Here is a 17,570-nt window from a genome sequence, read left to right as displayed (position 1 = left end):
CTAAGATTTGCCTTTTTTTTTTTTTTTTTTTAAAGCTTATATGGTGACTCTCCTCCTCCCATCTTATCGTCATTAACTTTAAGGATAAATTATCTTATTCCTAAATTTTGGATTGTAATCTTGCCCAAACTTGTACATTGAAAGCTTTCTTTTCTTTTTTTACTCCAGTTTCTGACCTTCTTTTTGACTGTGGTATGCTGTGTAAAGTCTTACCTTTGCCTTTTGATGATATTAAAATAGACATTTCTAATAATAGGCATTATTAGAATTCTGCTTTTTAGGACATTTCCCCCTGTTCCCCTGTCTCTTGTAGATTTTTGTCAAGACCATATTTTTTAATAGTTTACCTTGGACTACTGGATAAGTTAACTGTACATGATTAAATATACATTTAATTGTATTAGTATGGTGAATATATCCCTTGACAACAACTTTTCTCTGAATTGGAGTACTCTTAAGTACTAAATGAGAAGGCAATGGCAGCCTACTCCAGTACTCTTGCCTGGAAAATCCCATGGACGGAGGAGCCTGGAGGGCTGCAGTCCATGGGGTCTCTGAGGGTCAGACACGACTGATCGACTTCACTTTCACTTTTCACTTTCATGCATTGGAGAAGGAATTGGCAACCCACTCCAGTGTTCTTTCCTGGAGAATCCCAGGGACGGGGGAGCCTGGTGGGCTGCCGTCTATGGGGTCGCATAGGGTCGGACACGACTAAAGCGACTTAGCAGAAACAGCAGTGCCCCTCTGTGATGGTGGCGTGTCCGACTCTGTGCGACCCCATAGACGGCAGCCCACCAGGCTCCCCCGTCCCTGGGATTCTCCAGGAAAGAACACTGGAGTGGGTTGCCATTTCCTTGTCCAATGCATGAAAGTGAAAAGTGAAAGTGAAGTCGATCAGTCGTGTCCGACCCTCAGAGACCCCATGGACTGCAGCCCTCCAGGCTCCTCCATCCATGGGATTTTCCAGGCAAGAGAACTGGAGTGAGTTGCCATTGCCTTCTCTGAAGTGACTTAGCAGTAAGTACTAAATGGAATCATGAAATATTTGTCCTTTTGTGACTGGCCTGTTTTCACATAGCAAAATATCCACAAGTTTCAGTCATATTGTAGCATTTATCAAGATTTCTTTCCTTTTTTGAAAAAGAATTACTTATTTTTGGCTAGGCTAGGTCTTTGTTGCTGTGAGGGCTTTCTCTAGTTGGGGCAAGCTGGGGGTACTCTGTAGTTGCGGTGCATGGGCTTCTGGGTTCTAAGTTGTAGGCTTCAGTAGTTGCAGGTCCCAGGCTCTAGAGCACAGGCTCAATAGTTGTGGTGCATGAACTTAGTTGCTCCACAGTATGTGGGATTTCCCTGGACCAGGGATGGAACCTGTGTTTCCTGCAATGTGAACATGGGTGTACAAATCTCTCTTCAACACTCTGCTTTCAAATTCTCTTGGAGATACACACACACACACACACACACACACACACACACCTACCCCCAGAAGCAGAATTACAGAATGATACACTTTTTTTTCCCCTTAAATTTTTTTTTATTCTACATCGGACCACAGTTGATTTGGGCTTTCCTGGTGGCTCATTGGTAAAGAACCTGCCTGCAGGGGACACAGGTTCCATCCCTGGGTCAGGATAATCCCCTGGAGAAGAAAATGGTAACTCACTCCAGTCTTCTTGCCTGGAAAATCCCATGGACAGAGAAGCCTGGTGATCTATAGTCCATGAGGTCACTAAAAGTCTGATACCACTTAGTGACTAAACAACAACAGTTGATTTACAATGCTGTGTTATTTCAGGCATACAGCAGAGTGATTCAGTTATACATATATCTATTCTTTTTCTGGTTTTCCTCCCATTTAGGTTATTACAGAATATTGAGGAGAGTTCCCTATGCTATAAGGATCATATAATTCTATTTTTAATTTTGAGGGGAATTGCCAAACGTACTGTTTTCCACAGTGGCTACACTATTGTACATTCCCATCAAACAGTATACAGAGGCTTCAATTTCTCTGTGTTCTTGCCAACACTTGCTATTTTCTGTCTCCTCCACACCCCCACCTCAGCCATTGTAATTGGTGCCGCGTTTACATAATGATTAGTGATGGTGACAATATTTTCATGTGCTTATTGACCATTTTTACATCATCTCTGGAGAAATATCTATTCAAGTCCATTCCCCACCTACCACGCCTTTTTTTTTTTTTTTTTTTAAGAATTCTGTTTATTTTATTTATTTTTTTTTTTAGTTCTGTATTTTTTTTAAATTTATTTGTTTATTGAAGGATAATTTCTTTACAGAATTTTGTTGTTTTCTGTCAAACCTCAACATGAATCAGTCACAGGTATATATTTCCCCTCCCTTTTGAACCTCCCTCTCATCTCCCTCCCCATTCCACTGCTCTAGGTTGATACAGAACTCCTGTTTGAGTTTCCTGAGCCATACAGCAAATTCTTGTTGGCTATCTATTTTACATATGGTAATATAAGTTTCCATGTTACTCTTTCCATACATCTCACCCTCTCCTCCCCTCTCCCCGTGTCCATAAGTTTATTCTTCTGTCTGTTTTTCATTGCTGCCCTGTAGATAAATTCTTCAGACCGTTTTTCTAGATTCCATATATATGCCTTGCTGCTAAGTTGCTTCAGTCATGTCCGACTCTGTGCGACCCCATAGACAGCAGCCCACCAGGCTCCAGCGTCCCTGGGATTCTCCAGGCAAGAACACTGGAGTAGGTTGCCATTTCCTTCTCCAATGCATGAATGTGAAAAGTCAAAGTGAAGTCGCTTAGTCGTGTCTGACCCTCAGTGACCCCATGGACTGCAGCCCACCAGGCTCCTCCGTCCATGGGGTTTTCCAGGCAAGAACACTGGAGTGGGGTGCCAGCACCTTCTCCCAGAATTCTGTTTATTTTTGGCTGTTCTGGATCTTCGTTGCTGAGAGTGCTTTTCTCTGGTTGGGGCTACACCTCTGGTTGCCGTGCACGGGCTTCTCATTGCGATGGCTTCTCTTGTTGCAGAGCACAGGCTCTAGGGCATGTAAGCTTGAGTAGTTGCGGCCCTTGGGCTCAAAAGTTGTGACACACAGGCTTATTTAGTTGCTCCATGACATGCGGGATCCTCCCAGATCAGGTATCAAACGTTTGTCTCCTGCATTGGCAGGCAGATTCTTTACCACTGAACCACCAGGAAAGAGCCCCCTTGTGCATTTTTTAATCTGGTTATTTGTTAGTAGTAGAATTTTGTTATGTATTCACAATGTTACTTCCTTATCAAATGTATAATGTGCAGATATTCTTTGGGTTGCCTGTTTACTCTGTTCATGTCTTTTGATTCACCTGTTTAAAATCTAATTTTTTCCTCTCTTGCCTTTCATTCTGGGGGTCATATCTAAGAAATTATTACAAAATTCACTGTAATAAGCTTTTGCTGTAGATTTTCTTCTAAGGGTTGTATAGTTTTAACTCTTGGGTTTAGTTCATTAATACACAATTTAGGATTCAATTAAGAAAAACCAAAGAGTCACTGAATAAAACTATTTCTTTTGCTTGCTTGCTGTCTTGTTTGTTGCCCTCTTGGTCATTTATCAAAAATCTTACTATTAAAAATGGTATTTAATATACCTTCAGCTTCCTTAGTAGATCCTCTTTTTGTTTCTCCTTTCATTTTATAGTAGAGGCTTATGGTGCCATGGTGTTTACACTAGATGTGTTTAAAAAGATCCAGAATTTTTAAAAGTATAACCTGCCTATGTTAAGCTGAAGTATATGACAAATGTTGTACAAGCAGAATTAAATTCTTTTCTCTCCTTTGAGCTCAATAGGTATTTGTGTCATCAGGGACCTGCAGATTGCGTGTACTGGTTGGGAATGTTGGTGCTGTTAGGAGCAACGTCAGTAATGTTTGGGCAGGTGTGTAAGGGATGAAGTTAGTAGAGTTATAGTTGCGTGGAACGTAAATATTATTTTTATACTTTTTTGTTTTTAAAGGATTTGGGCGTGGCAGAGGGAGAGGGGCAGGAAGATTCTCAACCCAAGGCATGGGGTAAGTCTTAGCTATCCTGTTTTTGAATTTGCTACCTTCTCTTTTTGTTATCTCTAAGGCTTTCCTTCCCCTATCCTGTACCTGATTAACCGTCCTGGTGAGTCAGATGTTTTCTATATTTAAAAAGAGAAAATACTAAAAAAATGAAATAGAACAAATGACATTGTATTGCAGTAAGCCTTAGAGTGATTTTTTAGTCCTGGCTTTATTGACATTTTGGATTGGATAATAGTTTATTGAGGTGGTGGGGTTCCCTTTACATTGTAGGATGTTTAGCAACGTCCCTGGCCTCTCCCTACTAGATCCCAGTAGCACCCCTCCTCAAGTTGTGACAGTCAAAAATTTCTCCAGACATCGCCAAATGTTCCCTGGGAGGGAGGTGCACAACCACCCCAGTTGAAAACCATTGCTTAAGAATTTTGTTGGTAAATCCAGCAGTTGTCTTTGAATGGTAAGTAAATGCAATGTTTTGTTTTTTTTTTTTAATGAAGAACAATCAATTTTATCTTTAATTGTAATACTGAAAGATGAGTATATTATTTTTAAATAGAGGGTATAGTCAGTTATTTATTCATTGCTTCTGGTTATTCTTTCACTTTTTCCTGTTATCTAAAGCTTTAGCTGCCACCCCCCATTATAAAAAGTATTTAAGCATCTTATAGAGGCCATAGGTAGATGATAGTCAAGAAACGAAAAGTCCTTTGTTTGTCCATAGCTTCCCGGCAGTACTGTTTTGGGTCACTGCCTAGAGATGGTGACTCTTGCCATCTCTTTTCTGCCTGAGCTCCCTGGGGACAAAAGAAGGATGAAAACGCAGGAAGCAAATTGGCTGGAACATTTGGACATATATGCCCAGCCTCGTAGCTTTGAAGGATTTTGTAGATTTTGTCCTCCACTTCAGAAAAAGTGCTGTTGTGATTCTTTTTGTCAGTGACACCCCAATAATGCTAAAATATTTTTTTATAAGTTGTGAAAATTTTGGCGATGTTATTTAGTTTGATTCTAGTTAGGCATCTCATGCAGGAGACCACGGTTCAATTCCTGGCTTGGAAAGATCCCCTAGAGAAGGGATAGGCTACCCACTCCAGTTTTCTTGGGCTTCCTTGGTGGCTCAGATGGTAAAGAATCTGTCTGCAGTGTGGGAGACCTGGGTTCGATCCCTGGGTTGGGAAGATCCCCTGGAGGAGTGCGTGGCAAGCCACTCCAGTATGCTTGCCTGGAGAATCCCCATGGACAGAGGAGCCTGGCGGGCTACAGTCCATGAAGTCGCGTAGAGTTGGACATGAGCGACTAAACACAGCACAGGCATCTGAATCATAGGTATTTAGGGTTTTAATTTAAAAAGAAGCACTGAGCAAAATGTTTTCTTTTTATTTGTATCCATCTAAACAAAATGAATCATTTATTGTAAAAGGTTCAAAGCCAATTTGGATTCTGAGTTGGGAAGAAAAGACCTGTTGCCTGTTTAGGTCTAGGCTTAGTTGGCATGGGGTGGGTGGGTTTTTCGTTAGAGCCTTTACCCTGCCTAGAACTATTATAGGTCTCCACGCCTGCTTTAGGATGCAGAGGACAACAATTTAGGCGAGTAGAAGCATCATACAAGAGTGTATGGAAGTCCCTAGTCAGCCTCTGCTTTTTAGAAGCTCTAGATTCTGATGGCCAGAAGAATTGGCTTATGGCTAAATAGGAGAAGGAAAATGAAGTCTCTTACAGTGGCCAGGGAAGATGATATACAGTTAATTTTGTGATTATTTCATTTGCCTTTATTTTTTATTTCAAACCCAAGGACATTTAATCCTGCGGACTATTCAGATTCTCCATCTATAGATGGGTGTGGGACAAAACCAGTAGTTTGGGAAGCTGCTCAGAATGGTGCAGATGAGGGAACTGGTAAGTGTCTGTCCTCACCAGAGATGTATTTTAATTGTTTGAGCTCTTAATAACCAAAGATGACATCCAAGTGTGCTGGTGGAGAAAAATGAAAAACAGGCAGCTATTCTTCCTCTGAGGCTACTCTTAGCTGGTCCTTAGCTCCAAAGTTTCTCATTTACAAAGCTTATTGACGATAAGGTATGTGGTTTTTTTCCTCTTTTGCACTCTGAAGAAGATGCTGTAACAAACCTGTGTAAGGCAGTACAAACCCACACTCAGATCTTGGTGTCAGAGATACAGAGAATAATTTCTTAGTGGCAGACTTCAAACAAAGTATTCACTGTTCATAGTGGTGAACACAAATATGGCCAGATTAAGAGGTTGATGGTGGTAGGTGAGTTCAGGGTAATAGTTGCTTTTGCAGGTTTTTTTGTATCCTAAAACTTTAGGGTTATTTGTTTACTGAAGTTCATAGATAAATACTTGTTAATTGGCTTATTTATTTAATAGAACTCTTTTGAATATTCCAGATAATATATGTTGATATTAATTGCTGTGATTATATTTGTAAAAACATACTTTGATACTTCCTGAATTATAATCCCATATATAAAATCATAGCTCAATAATTACCTAAAAAAGTGGCACCATCACAGGAGCACGGAAAACTAGGAATCAAATATACCATGGAGAGGACCAACAAAAGTTATAAAAATGGGACTGAAAGGTTGTTGTTGAGCTGTGAAAGACGCTGGGATTCTTGGCCTCTGGAGGAGAGGAATTCAATCTGGGGCCAATGACGAGGCTTGATTACTCAGAGCTTTTGTGTAATAAAGTTTTATTAAAGTATAAAAGAGATACAGAAAGCTTCTGACATAGACATCAGAAGGGGGCAGAAAGAGTGCCCCCCTGCTAGTCTTTAGCCAGGTGTTTTATGTCTGTTAGAAAGTTACTAATCAGATAATAGAGACACCTCAAGGCTGATGGAGTTTCACCAGCCCCTCTCCTACAACATGCATTTTTGAGATAGGATGGCACGAGGTGTGTCATCCCCCAGCCATAAAACAATTGATATGAATACTGGTTTGTTGATCTGTATCAGCCAAAACTTAGTCTTAGGTGGAACCATTTTGAAGAAAGGCAAATTCCAGAGCAAATACATAGTTTCATTAACATAGCTTAAGAAAAACATTTCCATAAAAAATTGCATTGGTTAGCTCAACGTTTGAGAAAAGTTAAGTTCTGGTGGAACCAGGTGTCGTCATGGCAACACAGAATTTTAAGAGAAAAAAAAGTCTGAGACTTGTTTGTTGCCTCCTGCCGCTTAAGGGAGAGAAAAACGTCTGACACTTGGAGTCTATTTCCTCTTTTTGGAGACCCCCTGGCCTTCCTGCCTGTTACCCTCTCAGTAGTTTGAAAACACTAGTAAAATTGATAAGTTTATCATGAGACTGATCAAGGAAAGCAGAAGAAACATAATTGGTTGTAGGAATGAGAAAAGGAATATTGATATTATTATAATCTATTATAATTAATATCATAGCTATTAAAAATTGTCAAGATATTTTGTTGATAAATTTCTTTCCACATTTGAAATTACAGATTAATCATATTCTTCAGCACAAATGTAAAAATTTTAAATCACAATATTGGAAAACAATTCAGTAAACTAGAAAAAGGATATATCATGGCCATGTTAAGTTTAAACTTGATATTTTAACATTTAAAAAATCAAACTACTCCTAGATATATACCAGAGAGAATGGAAGATACAGGTTCACATAAAAGCCACATGTTCTTCAATGGATGAATGAGAAAGAAAAATTATCCAGATTAGTCAGATAGAAGCAGAAGTAGATCAGTAGTTGCTGATGGCTGGGAATGTTGGGAGAAATGGGGAGTGGCTGCGAATGGGTTCTAGAGTTTTTTTGGAGTGATGAAAGTATTCTGGAATAGTAGTTGTGATTGTTGTACACCTTGTGAATAGACTGAAAACTAATTAGTCCTGTGCCTTAAAAGGGTGGATTCAAAAGTCACAGCAAACTTCACAATAATTAGTGATGTATAGAATATCCTTTTGTAACAAGATAAAGGACCTTAACTTTTTAAAAAATATTTATTTTTAATTGAAGGATAATTGTTTTATAGTATTGTGTTGGTTTCTGCCAAACATCAACATGAATCAGCCATCGGTATGCATATATTCCCTCCCTTCAACCTCTCTCCCCATCCCAGCCCTTTAGGTTGTTACAGGGCCCCAGTTTGAGTTCCCTGAGTCATAGAGCAAATTCAAGGGGCTTACTTTTTTTTTTCTTTTAAATAAAGGCAAAAGATTTAGTCAAAACTGAAGGGAAATAGGATTGCCCTCATTATTTCTGAACCATTGAAATAAAGAATGAAAAAGAATAGGATTGGAAAGGAAGGGAAAAACCTGTCATCTCTGGCACTGATACAAATAATCTATAGATAAATTAATGAAATTAGTTAGAAAGCTTTAAATGATGTAGCTAGTTCACTTAACAGGTAATATTTCTATAATCAACAGAGAAAATGGGGGGGGCAAGTAGCTTCAAAAAACGTCAAATGCCTGTGAAGTCTAATGATATGCAAAATAAGACCTCTATATATGCAAATGCAAAATATAAAATCTTACAGTAAAATGTAAAAATTGAGTGTCTGAAGAAACATTAATGAGCAGAAGAACTACCATTTATAGTAATACAAAAGCATGAAACTCCTTGGTCTAAATCTGACAAAGTATGTGTAAGATTTGTATGTCAAAAATTATGCAACATGAAGATAAATATCAAAGATGATCCATAAAGGAGGTGAGATAACTCAGAGGTGTTTATGAGTTGGAAGACTCATAAATGTTATTGATATGTTACTGATATATCATTGATATTGTTATTGATACGGCATTTCTCCCCATATTGATATATAGGTTTGAACATACAAGTTTGTTGAAAATCGTAGTAGGATGTTTTTGTGTCAGTTGATTCTAAACTTGATTCTGAAATTTTTATAGTAAAGTATAGGTGTGAACATAGTCCAAACAGTTTTGAAAACTAACAGCATTCAAAGACTCACACTCCATGATTTCAAGAAATTACCCTAAAGTTACAGTAATCAAGACTGTGGAATTGGCAAAAGCATAGAGATAGATCAATTACATAATAGCAAATCTAGAAATAAACCCACAGATACAATTGGTTTTGGACAGATGTTCCAAGACAATTCAATACAGCATACCTTATACTGTATATTAAAAAAATAACCAAAAGTGGATAATAGCTATAGATGTGAAAGCTGAAACCACAACTTCAAAAGAAAATACTGGGGCAAATCTTAGCCACCTTGGATTAAGGAAAAATTTCTTATATAGGACATAATAAGCATGAGTCTAAAAGAAAAACATGGTTATTCAGAAGAAAGCAGAATGGAAGACCAAGGCATAGTTTAGGAGGAAATATTTATTTAAAACCTCTACTTGAAAAGGGACTTGTATACAGAATGTATAAAGAATTCTCCGAAGTCATTAAGAAGAAAACAAGTAACCCAATGAAAATAGCAATTAAAACAACAGCAAATGAAAAAGTTGTGGAAATGGATGGTGATGATGGCTATACCACATTGTGATTACTCAATAGCAGTGAATTGTACACTTGAAAAAGGTTTGTTGTTCAGTTGCTCAGTTGTGTTTGACTTTTTGTGACCCCATGGATTACAGCACACCAGGCTTCCCTGTCCTTCAGGGTTAGTTAGCATGGTAACCCTAAAAAAGATTAGCATGGTAAATACTATTTACCACATGCACACTATTTTACCACAATAAAAAACTGACATAGAATAGTATACACATTTTGTATCTATGGCAGTTGTTTTGCTATTAAATTTTACTGGAATTATGTGAGGTGTAATCATCGGGAAGACTGAAGCGAGGATAACGTCTTATGAATCTGTAATTATTTCAAAATAATAAAAAATGAGCAAAAGATTTGAACTTCAGATGCTTCATAAAGGAAGACACTGCCGGGGTCCAGCCCCGGCTGATCCAGGGTATTCGAAGCGGGGACGGCGTCGGCGACCTATTTAATTATTTATTCATCAAAGATATAAAGAGTAATAGAATGAGGATAGCTCAGTGAAGAAATTCAGTGGAGAAAAGCGGCTGAAATAAGGATAGCTCAGTAGGAAAATTCAGTGGAGAAAAGAAGCTGAGTGGCTTGGTTTATGCGGAAAATCAATATAACCCGTGACACCAGGTTAGCTCTGACCACGGAGGCCGCAGGCGCCCTCTCGAATAGCGGAAGGTGCCCCACCTTAGACACCTTCTCGAGTGGGTCTTAGAAGCCCAGGCAAATAAATGGTCGCAGAGGACATCCGCGCTCCAGATGGACACTCAGCTGGAATTTGGGAGAGAGAGTGACATGGGGAGACCAAGTTTCAGTGAACAAGGCCTGTACTTTATTTTCCAAAGTAGTTTTTATACCTTAAGTTATGCATAGAGGATAATGGGGGAAGGGGTAGAGTCATGCAGCAAGCCAGGCTTTTTTCCTGTAAACTTATCATATGCAAAAGTTCAGGTGATAGACATCATCTTCTGGCCCGGAGGCCTGTTAACATTTTAAGAAACTTATCTTTCTCTAAAGGTGATTATTCCAAAGTCAGGCGCCAGCCTTCCAAAAAGCATTGGACAAAGCTGCATTTTACATTTCTATACACCCATTATATCAATCAATACACTGCCAAGGACACAGTAGGTAAGGAGTATGGAGACTTAGCAGCAAACATTGGCCCAACAAGTGAAAAACCCTTCACCAATACAATTTCTAATCAATCTTTTAACTACTCAAAGGAATCTGTGTTTAGGCAGTTTAGAACATCTCCTGCCTCTCACAGTTGGGAGGCTCTGAACAATCACATGTGGCCGGAAAAACCTATTCAGGCAGGCTAGAGGATTTCCAAAGGAGTTTGTAGGTTAAACACTGTCACATCCAAGAATTATTAACTGGAGCTGTAAGCTAACTCTTTTTTCAGAGAGAGGTAGTGGGAGACAGCCCCCCGTAAAGTCAGAGGTGTAGGTGAAAGCACAAAGCAGAAAGTAGGCAGACTCTGGTTTTGGGGGTAGATGCTCGAGAATTTCCAGGGGGACTCCTGAGGCTCGATCCCGCCTTTGCGTATGCCGAGCCTCCTTCCTCATGACCTTTGTCATGGGCGGAGTTCCTCACGCTGGCTCCAGGCAGTGATAGAATTCCAGTTGAGCTATTACAGATCCTCACTCAATATGCAATATGCCGGCTCCCGGCAAGACACATGGATTGCGATAAGCAAACAAAAATGTGCTCATCATCATTGGTCATTGGGGAAATATAAATTTACAGTGAGTGTGCATGCTAAGTAGGCTACCTCCATTCATCCACTAAAATAGCTTTGAAACTGACAGTTCCAAGTGTTAGTGAAGGTGACGGTGTAATTCGAACTTACTCCTGGTGTGAAAGCATGCATAGAGATGCTATACAGTCTTAAAATCTCAACCCTGGGTTTTTACTGAAAAGAAATGAAAACACGTCCATACTAAGACCTGCCTGTGATGTTTATAGTGGCTTTACTTAGAACCTCCACTGAGTTTTAAATTGGATGTTTGAAACAATATTGAATTAATCCATTAACTGCTACTTGTCTGTTTTCGTATTCCTCCTCCTCTTCTTCCTTTTCCTTTTGTCTTTATTTCTTCCCTCTCATCCCTCTAGTTTTCATTTAGAGTAGCAGATTCCTTCCTGGAAAACATTTAGATAAGCAAAATATGTTTGATGCAAAATACAATGAAAGATGTTGTCATCTGATGGGATTCTGGCTGTTTCTCTAGAAGCCTCACAGACTGGTATTGTCTTGTTGATAACACAGTGTTCTGAGTCTAGCCCACAGCTTCATAGAATCAGAAGCCTGACTTGACAGGATGATAATCAAATCCATCCTTAGGGTCAGATTCGAGATTGACCAAAAAAGAAAGACTGAAGGATAGTCAAAATGCAAATTTATAAATATACTAAAAACATACCATTTAAACAGATTGTAATGTTTTCTTTGACAAGTGGGAAGGGAACTTGGTGAACATGGGAATGAGAACAAGCATAATTGATGCAAATTGAATATTTGAGATCTGTCTGGCTGGTAAGATTCATAGTTGGGCCACAGCAGTCTGTCATAGCATGGCGAACAGAAGTTTCTTTTTCCCTGGACACACAGCATATACTTAGCTGTGAGGCTGTCCCCTCATTGTTTAATTTACTTACTAATTTCTCTTCTGATGAATTCCTTCTGTCATCTGATGATAGTTAAAACCTTACATTTTACATTGATCCACAGAACTGGCATCAGATGCTCAAAATGTAGCTCAGAATCTATCAAACAAAAATTCTTTTGGAATCAAAGGTATGGATTTTTTAAAAAATTCCTTAGTTAATATTCTTGTACAATTCTTTTCAATAATTTCCATTTTTATTAAGGCTAGCTAATAAAAATTCATCAGGTGAGTGTTTGTAAACTATTTCTACAATTTCTTGATAAAATAATCAGCTTTTGATAATGAAAGTGTTTTTCACACTGGCCTTTAGGGCAGTGCGGAGTTTGGATCATTGTTGCTCCTTTTCCTATAAGTCTGCCTTATATGTGTTTTTGATAGAGGACTAACATCAAGTTAAACTGAACACAAAGCATACATTTCAGATTATTGTTTTAAGCTGAAAATTAAATGAATGTCATTGAATTTTTCTCATAGTTTGAGGTGAAGCTTTATAGGTCTACAATGCGGAATAAGGTCTTCCTGTAAAAATTTTAATATTCCATAGTAAGATTAGGACCTGACTCTGTAGTCTTCTCTATCTAATGTCATGTAGTTTTTACAGTCTGTGTATCTAGGGTGGATCACTGCAACAGTTTGGCCCTGGCTGCGGATACGGGCATTCCTCTCTGTTGCCGGACATAACACTTTACCATGTAGGATGTCTGCCTACAACTTCATTCATTGTCTTCTGCCTGCTTTTGAATATACTCAGCTTCTCATCCTCTTCTGGATGGCTTAGTTTGTGTTTTAATTATTTTCATAATACTTCTAAAGTGGTAGGCCAGTCTCTTTACATATCATATATAAGAATGTGTGTTTTAAATTATTAATTACTGAATTGTACACTTAAAACATCTTGCCACAACTTATATTGTTTTTTGGGGAAAAAAGGCATATTCTGAACTTAAGGTTAATTTTAATATATTTTAGTTCTTTGTAATTTCTCATCACTATTTCTCTCTCCTGGAATATCCTTTCATTATATATCTGGCTATTCAGCCTTCAGGATTTTTGCTGTGATTCATCTTCTCCATAAACTTTCGGTTAGCGTTCTAGCTTTCCTTAACTTTTGTGTCCTGCAAATTTCCAGTGTATTAATCAGATTCATGTAATTTATCATTCACATCACTCACTAAATTTTTAATGGTCTTTTCAGTGAGATATTTGATATCTAGCATCAATGCTTTATGTGTAGGCTTTTAACCCAGTATTATTTGGTTGATGACTGATGATGAAGGAGATCCTAAGAACAATTCCATCATACATTGTTTCCTATTATAAAATCTTAGTTGCTTTGAAGGTGAAAGTTTTAGGAATGATTTTTGAGGCAGAGTGTTCCTAAATCTGCTTAGATTGAGCCTCAGTTTTTTGTAGAGTTGGCAGTCTTTGGAGTGTTGTCTCCTGTGATGAATGTGACAGCAAGAATTTGGGGTAGGTGGGATGGAGGTGGCACCGAGAACACTATGTACTGACCTGCTTCAAAACTAGCCCACTTTGTGAACTTTTTAAAAAATATAAATTTATTTATTTTAATTGGAGGCTAATTACTTTACAATATTGTAATGGTTTTGTCATACATTGATATGACTCTGCCACGGGTGAACATGTGTTCCCCATCCTGAATCCCCTTCCCACCTCCCTCCCCATACCATCCCTCTAGGTCATCCCAGTGAACTTTTAAAATATACATGTACTGAGACAAAAGTCTGGCAGGAAATACATTAGAAGGTTGGAGATTTATGTGTTAGTACTTAAGAAAGGCACTAGTTAGTACTTAAGAAACCATGATGATAGTGAAGTGTAGGTGGATGGCTTGCCTTGGATCCCTTTAACTTCATGTAAAGCATGCTCTAGAGATCTAAGTTCTGGTACTGATTTCCACTTAGGACTAATTGTACCTTGTGTTTTTTAACTTAAGCTATTATATCTTTCTGCTTTTGTTTATAAAATATTTTAATTCAAAGAGATGTTTTGGGGACACAGAAGTTGATACTTGCTTTGTGACATTTCTGGAGAAATTATGGAAACCATTTAAAGATAAGATAAGTTAGCCAAAGCAGTAGATCAGATTATCATTTCAAATATTAAAACATTCCTCTATCAAGTTTTACTATTATTACAAGGGTGCATGCAATCGAGAGGGACAGAAGAGTAGGGAGTGCTTTCCTGTAATGCATGTGCCCCATGATCCAGAGTTGGTGAGATGTGTGTGGGTTTCTCTCACACCAGGGAATGTGTTCATGTTTGAAACATCTCCCTTTTTATAGCCACAAATAGCATTTTGGGGGTAATATTTTATAAGAAGTCATGTTCCATAAATCCATAGATTCTACTTTTGTTTGCCATAATCAGTCTTGAATTAGGGACATCCTGTTGAAAGCCTTCCACAGAGAAGGCCTCTTTTCTTAGGTTTACAGCATCAGTTTAGTTAATAGGTTACTGACATGATAAGGTAGTTAGATCTGTTCATCTGCCTTTTTTCCAGAGGTGTGCCCTTCCTCTTCCCACACACAAACCTCATTGCAGGTCAGATGCTCAATTATTTCTTCCTATTGAAGGAACTGAAAACATTCACACTCCCGCTTCCTGATGGTGGTTACAGTCAGTTTCTTGGTGTGTTTCCTTTTAAAACTGTTTTATCTGGATATGTGTTTGTACATATGTTTTAAAATAATGGGAATGGACACAGGATCACTAAGCACTAATATCAGCATATCTGAATTCATATACTTTTCTTCTTCAAAGTACTTAATTGTTTTCTATATAGATGATTATTCTGTAAGAACTGTGTGAACACATTTTCTGTTCCTACTTATCAGGGGTATAGCAACAGACTTTATGTGAACAGGACTAATGCTCAGCTTTGCTGGAGACCTGTTAGGAAATGATACAGTGGATCTAATATAAAAAATACTTTTCTAAATCTGATGATCTGCCTGAAACGAGGGTCCAAAGCAGAGCTGCCTTATATTGAACTGTGTTCTTTTTTAAATAATGTATCATAAGGATCTCCTTGTTAAATATATTTATTTTGCTGTGCCATAGTTTCTTAAGGCAGTGGATATTATCCAAAAGCAATTTGAGACATGGCTTGTGTGTGTGTGTTTAGTACTTAGCCAAGCTGCATTTGAAAACATGACTGATTTTCTTGAGATAGGTTAAGAGCCTCATATTTCTTGGATTATAAACTATATTGCTAATGAGATACGTGATATATCTTGTGCTGTACACAATGGAGAACCATTTGGAATCAGACCTTATTTGACTTTGTGGTGTAAACTGTGATTGTCAACAGGGGCCTGGAAGAATTCTGTGGAAGAGTGGACAGCGGAAGACTGGACTGAAGATGTAAGTGTTTAGCATCAGATGTGACTATCTTTCTTTTGGATTCTGGCGGGAACACATGTACTTTTGAGGAAAGCTCGAGATATCTTAATTTTTTTTTTTAAGCAGATGATTTTCAGAAAGATGTTGGTGTTTCCAGATTTTTGAGAAACTTGGTTTTAAAGCATCTATTTAAAGATGACCAGGCATTAAATAGGAGCGATGTCTTTTTTTCACTATCTTTGTTTTATTTGGCCCAATAACCAGCTGATGCTTTTACCCTGGCCTGTGAATGATTATTTACTCTTTATAACCTTTTTATTGAAGGAGAGAGTCTATGTTTTAGGTTTACAGTTGAAATTAACCTCAATAAATCATTCTGGTTCTAGGGCCAAGCAATTCCCCTTTCAACTAGACGGGATCTTTTTGTATTCATTTATTCCACAGACATTTTCGAGTATACTGTACTAGCTTCTTGGTATTAGTAGTATTGATCTTTAAGTTCTGTGTTCAGCATAAGAACTCTTAACTATTTTTCTGTTTCACTCTTAAGGTCCAGAACAGAAGTATGTACATGTTAGAGTTACAGCTGACACTGGGTGGGAGAGAATAAAAGGTTTACAAGTACTGACCTTCAAAATTGCATAATATGACCCAGAGTTTTGGATTTTATTTTTCTTTTTGAGATTATCCTCTCTCCCCCCATTTGTACTTACATTTTTTTTAAAAAAGAAACAAAACTGCACTTGAGCTTTCTTTTATCACTATTTTATCTGACTTATTAGGGAGTAAGCTGGATAGGGTGTAAGAAAGGAGAAGGATATACTGCTTTGGAACTTCAGAGACTTAGGGTTTTTTATTTACTTATCCCACATACTAACCATAAGACCTTGGGGTATGATGTCACCAGGTTTTCTGTTACCTGTAATATGAGGAGAGTGGACGAGATGGGTGGATAATAGAGTCAGTGGAGGGATGGTACCAGTGATAAGAGGAAGTCAGAGTGAGGAACCTGTGGGCACCATACCTTATTTCAAACAGATCTGTCCTAGTTTTACATGCTTTGTGTTACTAGAATTTTTGCTAAGAGTTTGTTGGGAGGGAAAAAAAGGCTTCCAGAGCTAAAAGCTTTGTCTGGGGCAGCAGGCAGGATAGAAAGCCAGCCAGCTATCAGAGGGTGGATGACTTGTATTCATATTCTAGCTGGGTTGACCTATTGACCTTAGATGAGGCATCTTACTTACCTTTCTGAGCCTCCTATTTTTCATCCCTGAAATGATTATCATAATAACCATCCTGCCTAACTGATGGGGTTTTTCTGTGCTTCAGGTGAGGTCGTCAGATGTAAGTCATCTAATAAGCAGTTCAAATGCACACACATATAGGTAGTAATACTCTGCTGTGTAGGCTGTATTGTATCACAATAGAATTACTGAAAAGAATTACAGTAGGGAATTTAGACATCTTTTTAAAAATTTTTTCCCCAAACTTTAAACTTTTTATTTTGTTTTGGGGTATATAGCCAATTAACAGTATTGTGGTGGTTTCAGGTGAACAGTGAAGAGACTCAGCCATACATATACATATATCCATTCTCTCCCATACCCCCTTCCCATCCAGGCTAGGACGTATCACTGAGCAGAGTTCCATGTGCTATAAAATTGTGGACATCTTCTTTTCCAGAAAATACCAAAATTACTTAAAAGTTTCTGACATTTACAAAGTAATAGTGATTGAATGGTGAGTAATCTAAAATGCAGATCCCGAGTTCCTTCTAGAGCTTAGGAGGAGAAAACAATGCAAATTTTCTGTTCTTTAGCAGATTAGATAGGATTTCAGTGATAAATGTATAATAGTTCTTATTTACCTTGAACTTAATATTTTATATTTTAAGGCTTTAGATCATCTGTTATTACTTTTAATAGAATTACTCCTTATTTGCTTCTCTCTTTGTCTTAATTTAGTTCATAAGATTCTTTAAG

At 38.0% G+C, this 17,570-nt stretch overlaps 1 protein-coding gene across 6 annotated transcripts in view; it reads left to right on the top strand.

Annotated features, from left to right (window-relative positions):
- The window catches only part of UBAP2 (ubiquitin associated protein 2), a 119,395-nt gene that overhangs the window by 67,257 nt on the left and 34,568 nt on the right, over positions 1–17,570 (top strand). For 4 of the 6 annotated variants that reach the window (XM_044940192.2, XM_044940194.2, XM_044940191.2 and 1 more), the window contains 4 exons: positions 3,992–4,046; positions 5,833–5,936; positions 12,288–12,353; positions 15,560–15,612. In XM_044940192.2, coding sequence (XP_044796127.1) covers positions 3,992–4,046; positions 5,833–5,936; positions 12,288–12,353; positions 15,560–15,612 — 278 coding nt within the window. Of the gene's footprint in view, positions 1–3,991; positions 4,047–4,465; positions 4,498–5,832; positions 5,937–12,287; positions 12,354–15,559; positions 15,613–17,570 lie in introns of those variants that run through there. The other 2 variants (XM_044940193.2, XM_044940196.2) reach the window with 2 other exon arrangements.

Source organism: Bubalus bubalis, chromosome 3 (genome assembly GCF_019923935.1).
Source record: "Bubalus bubalis isolate 160015118507 breed Murrah chromosome 3, NDDB_SH_1, whole genome shotgun sequence".
Lineage (NCBI taxonomy): Eukaryota > Metazoa > Chordata > Mammalia > Artiodactyla > Bovidae > Bubalus > Bubalus bubalis.
This window is presented reverse-complemented; position numbering and strand designations above follow the sequence as displayed.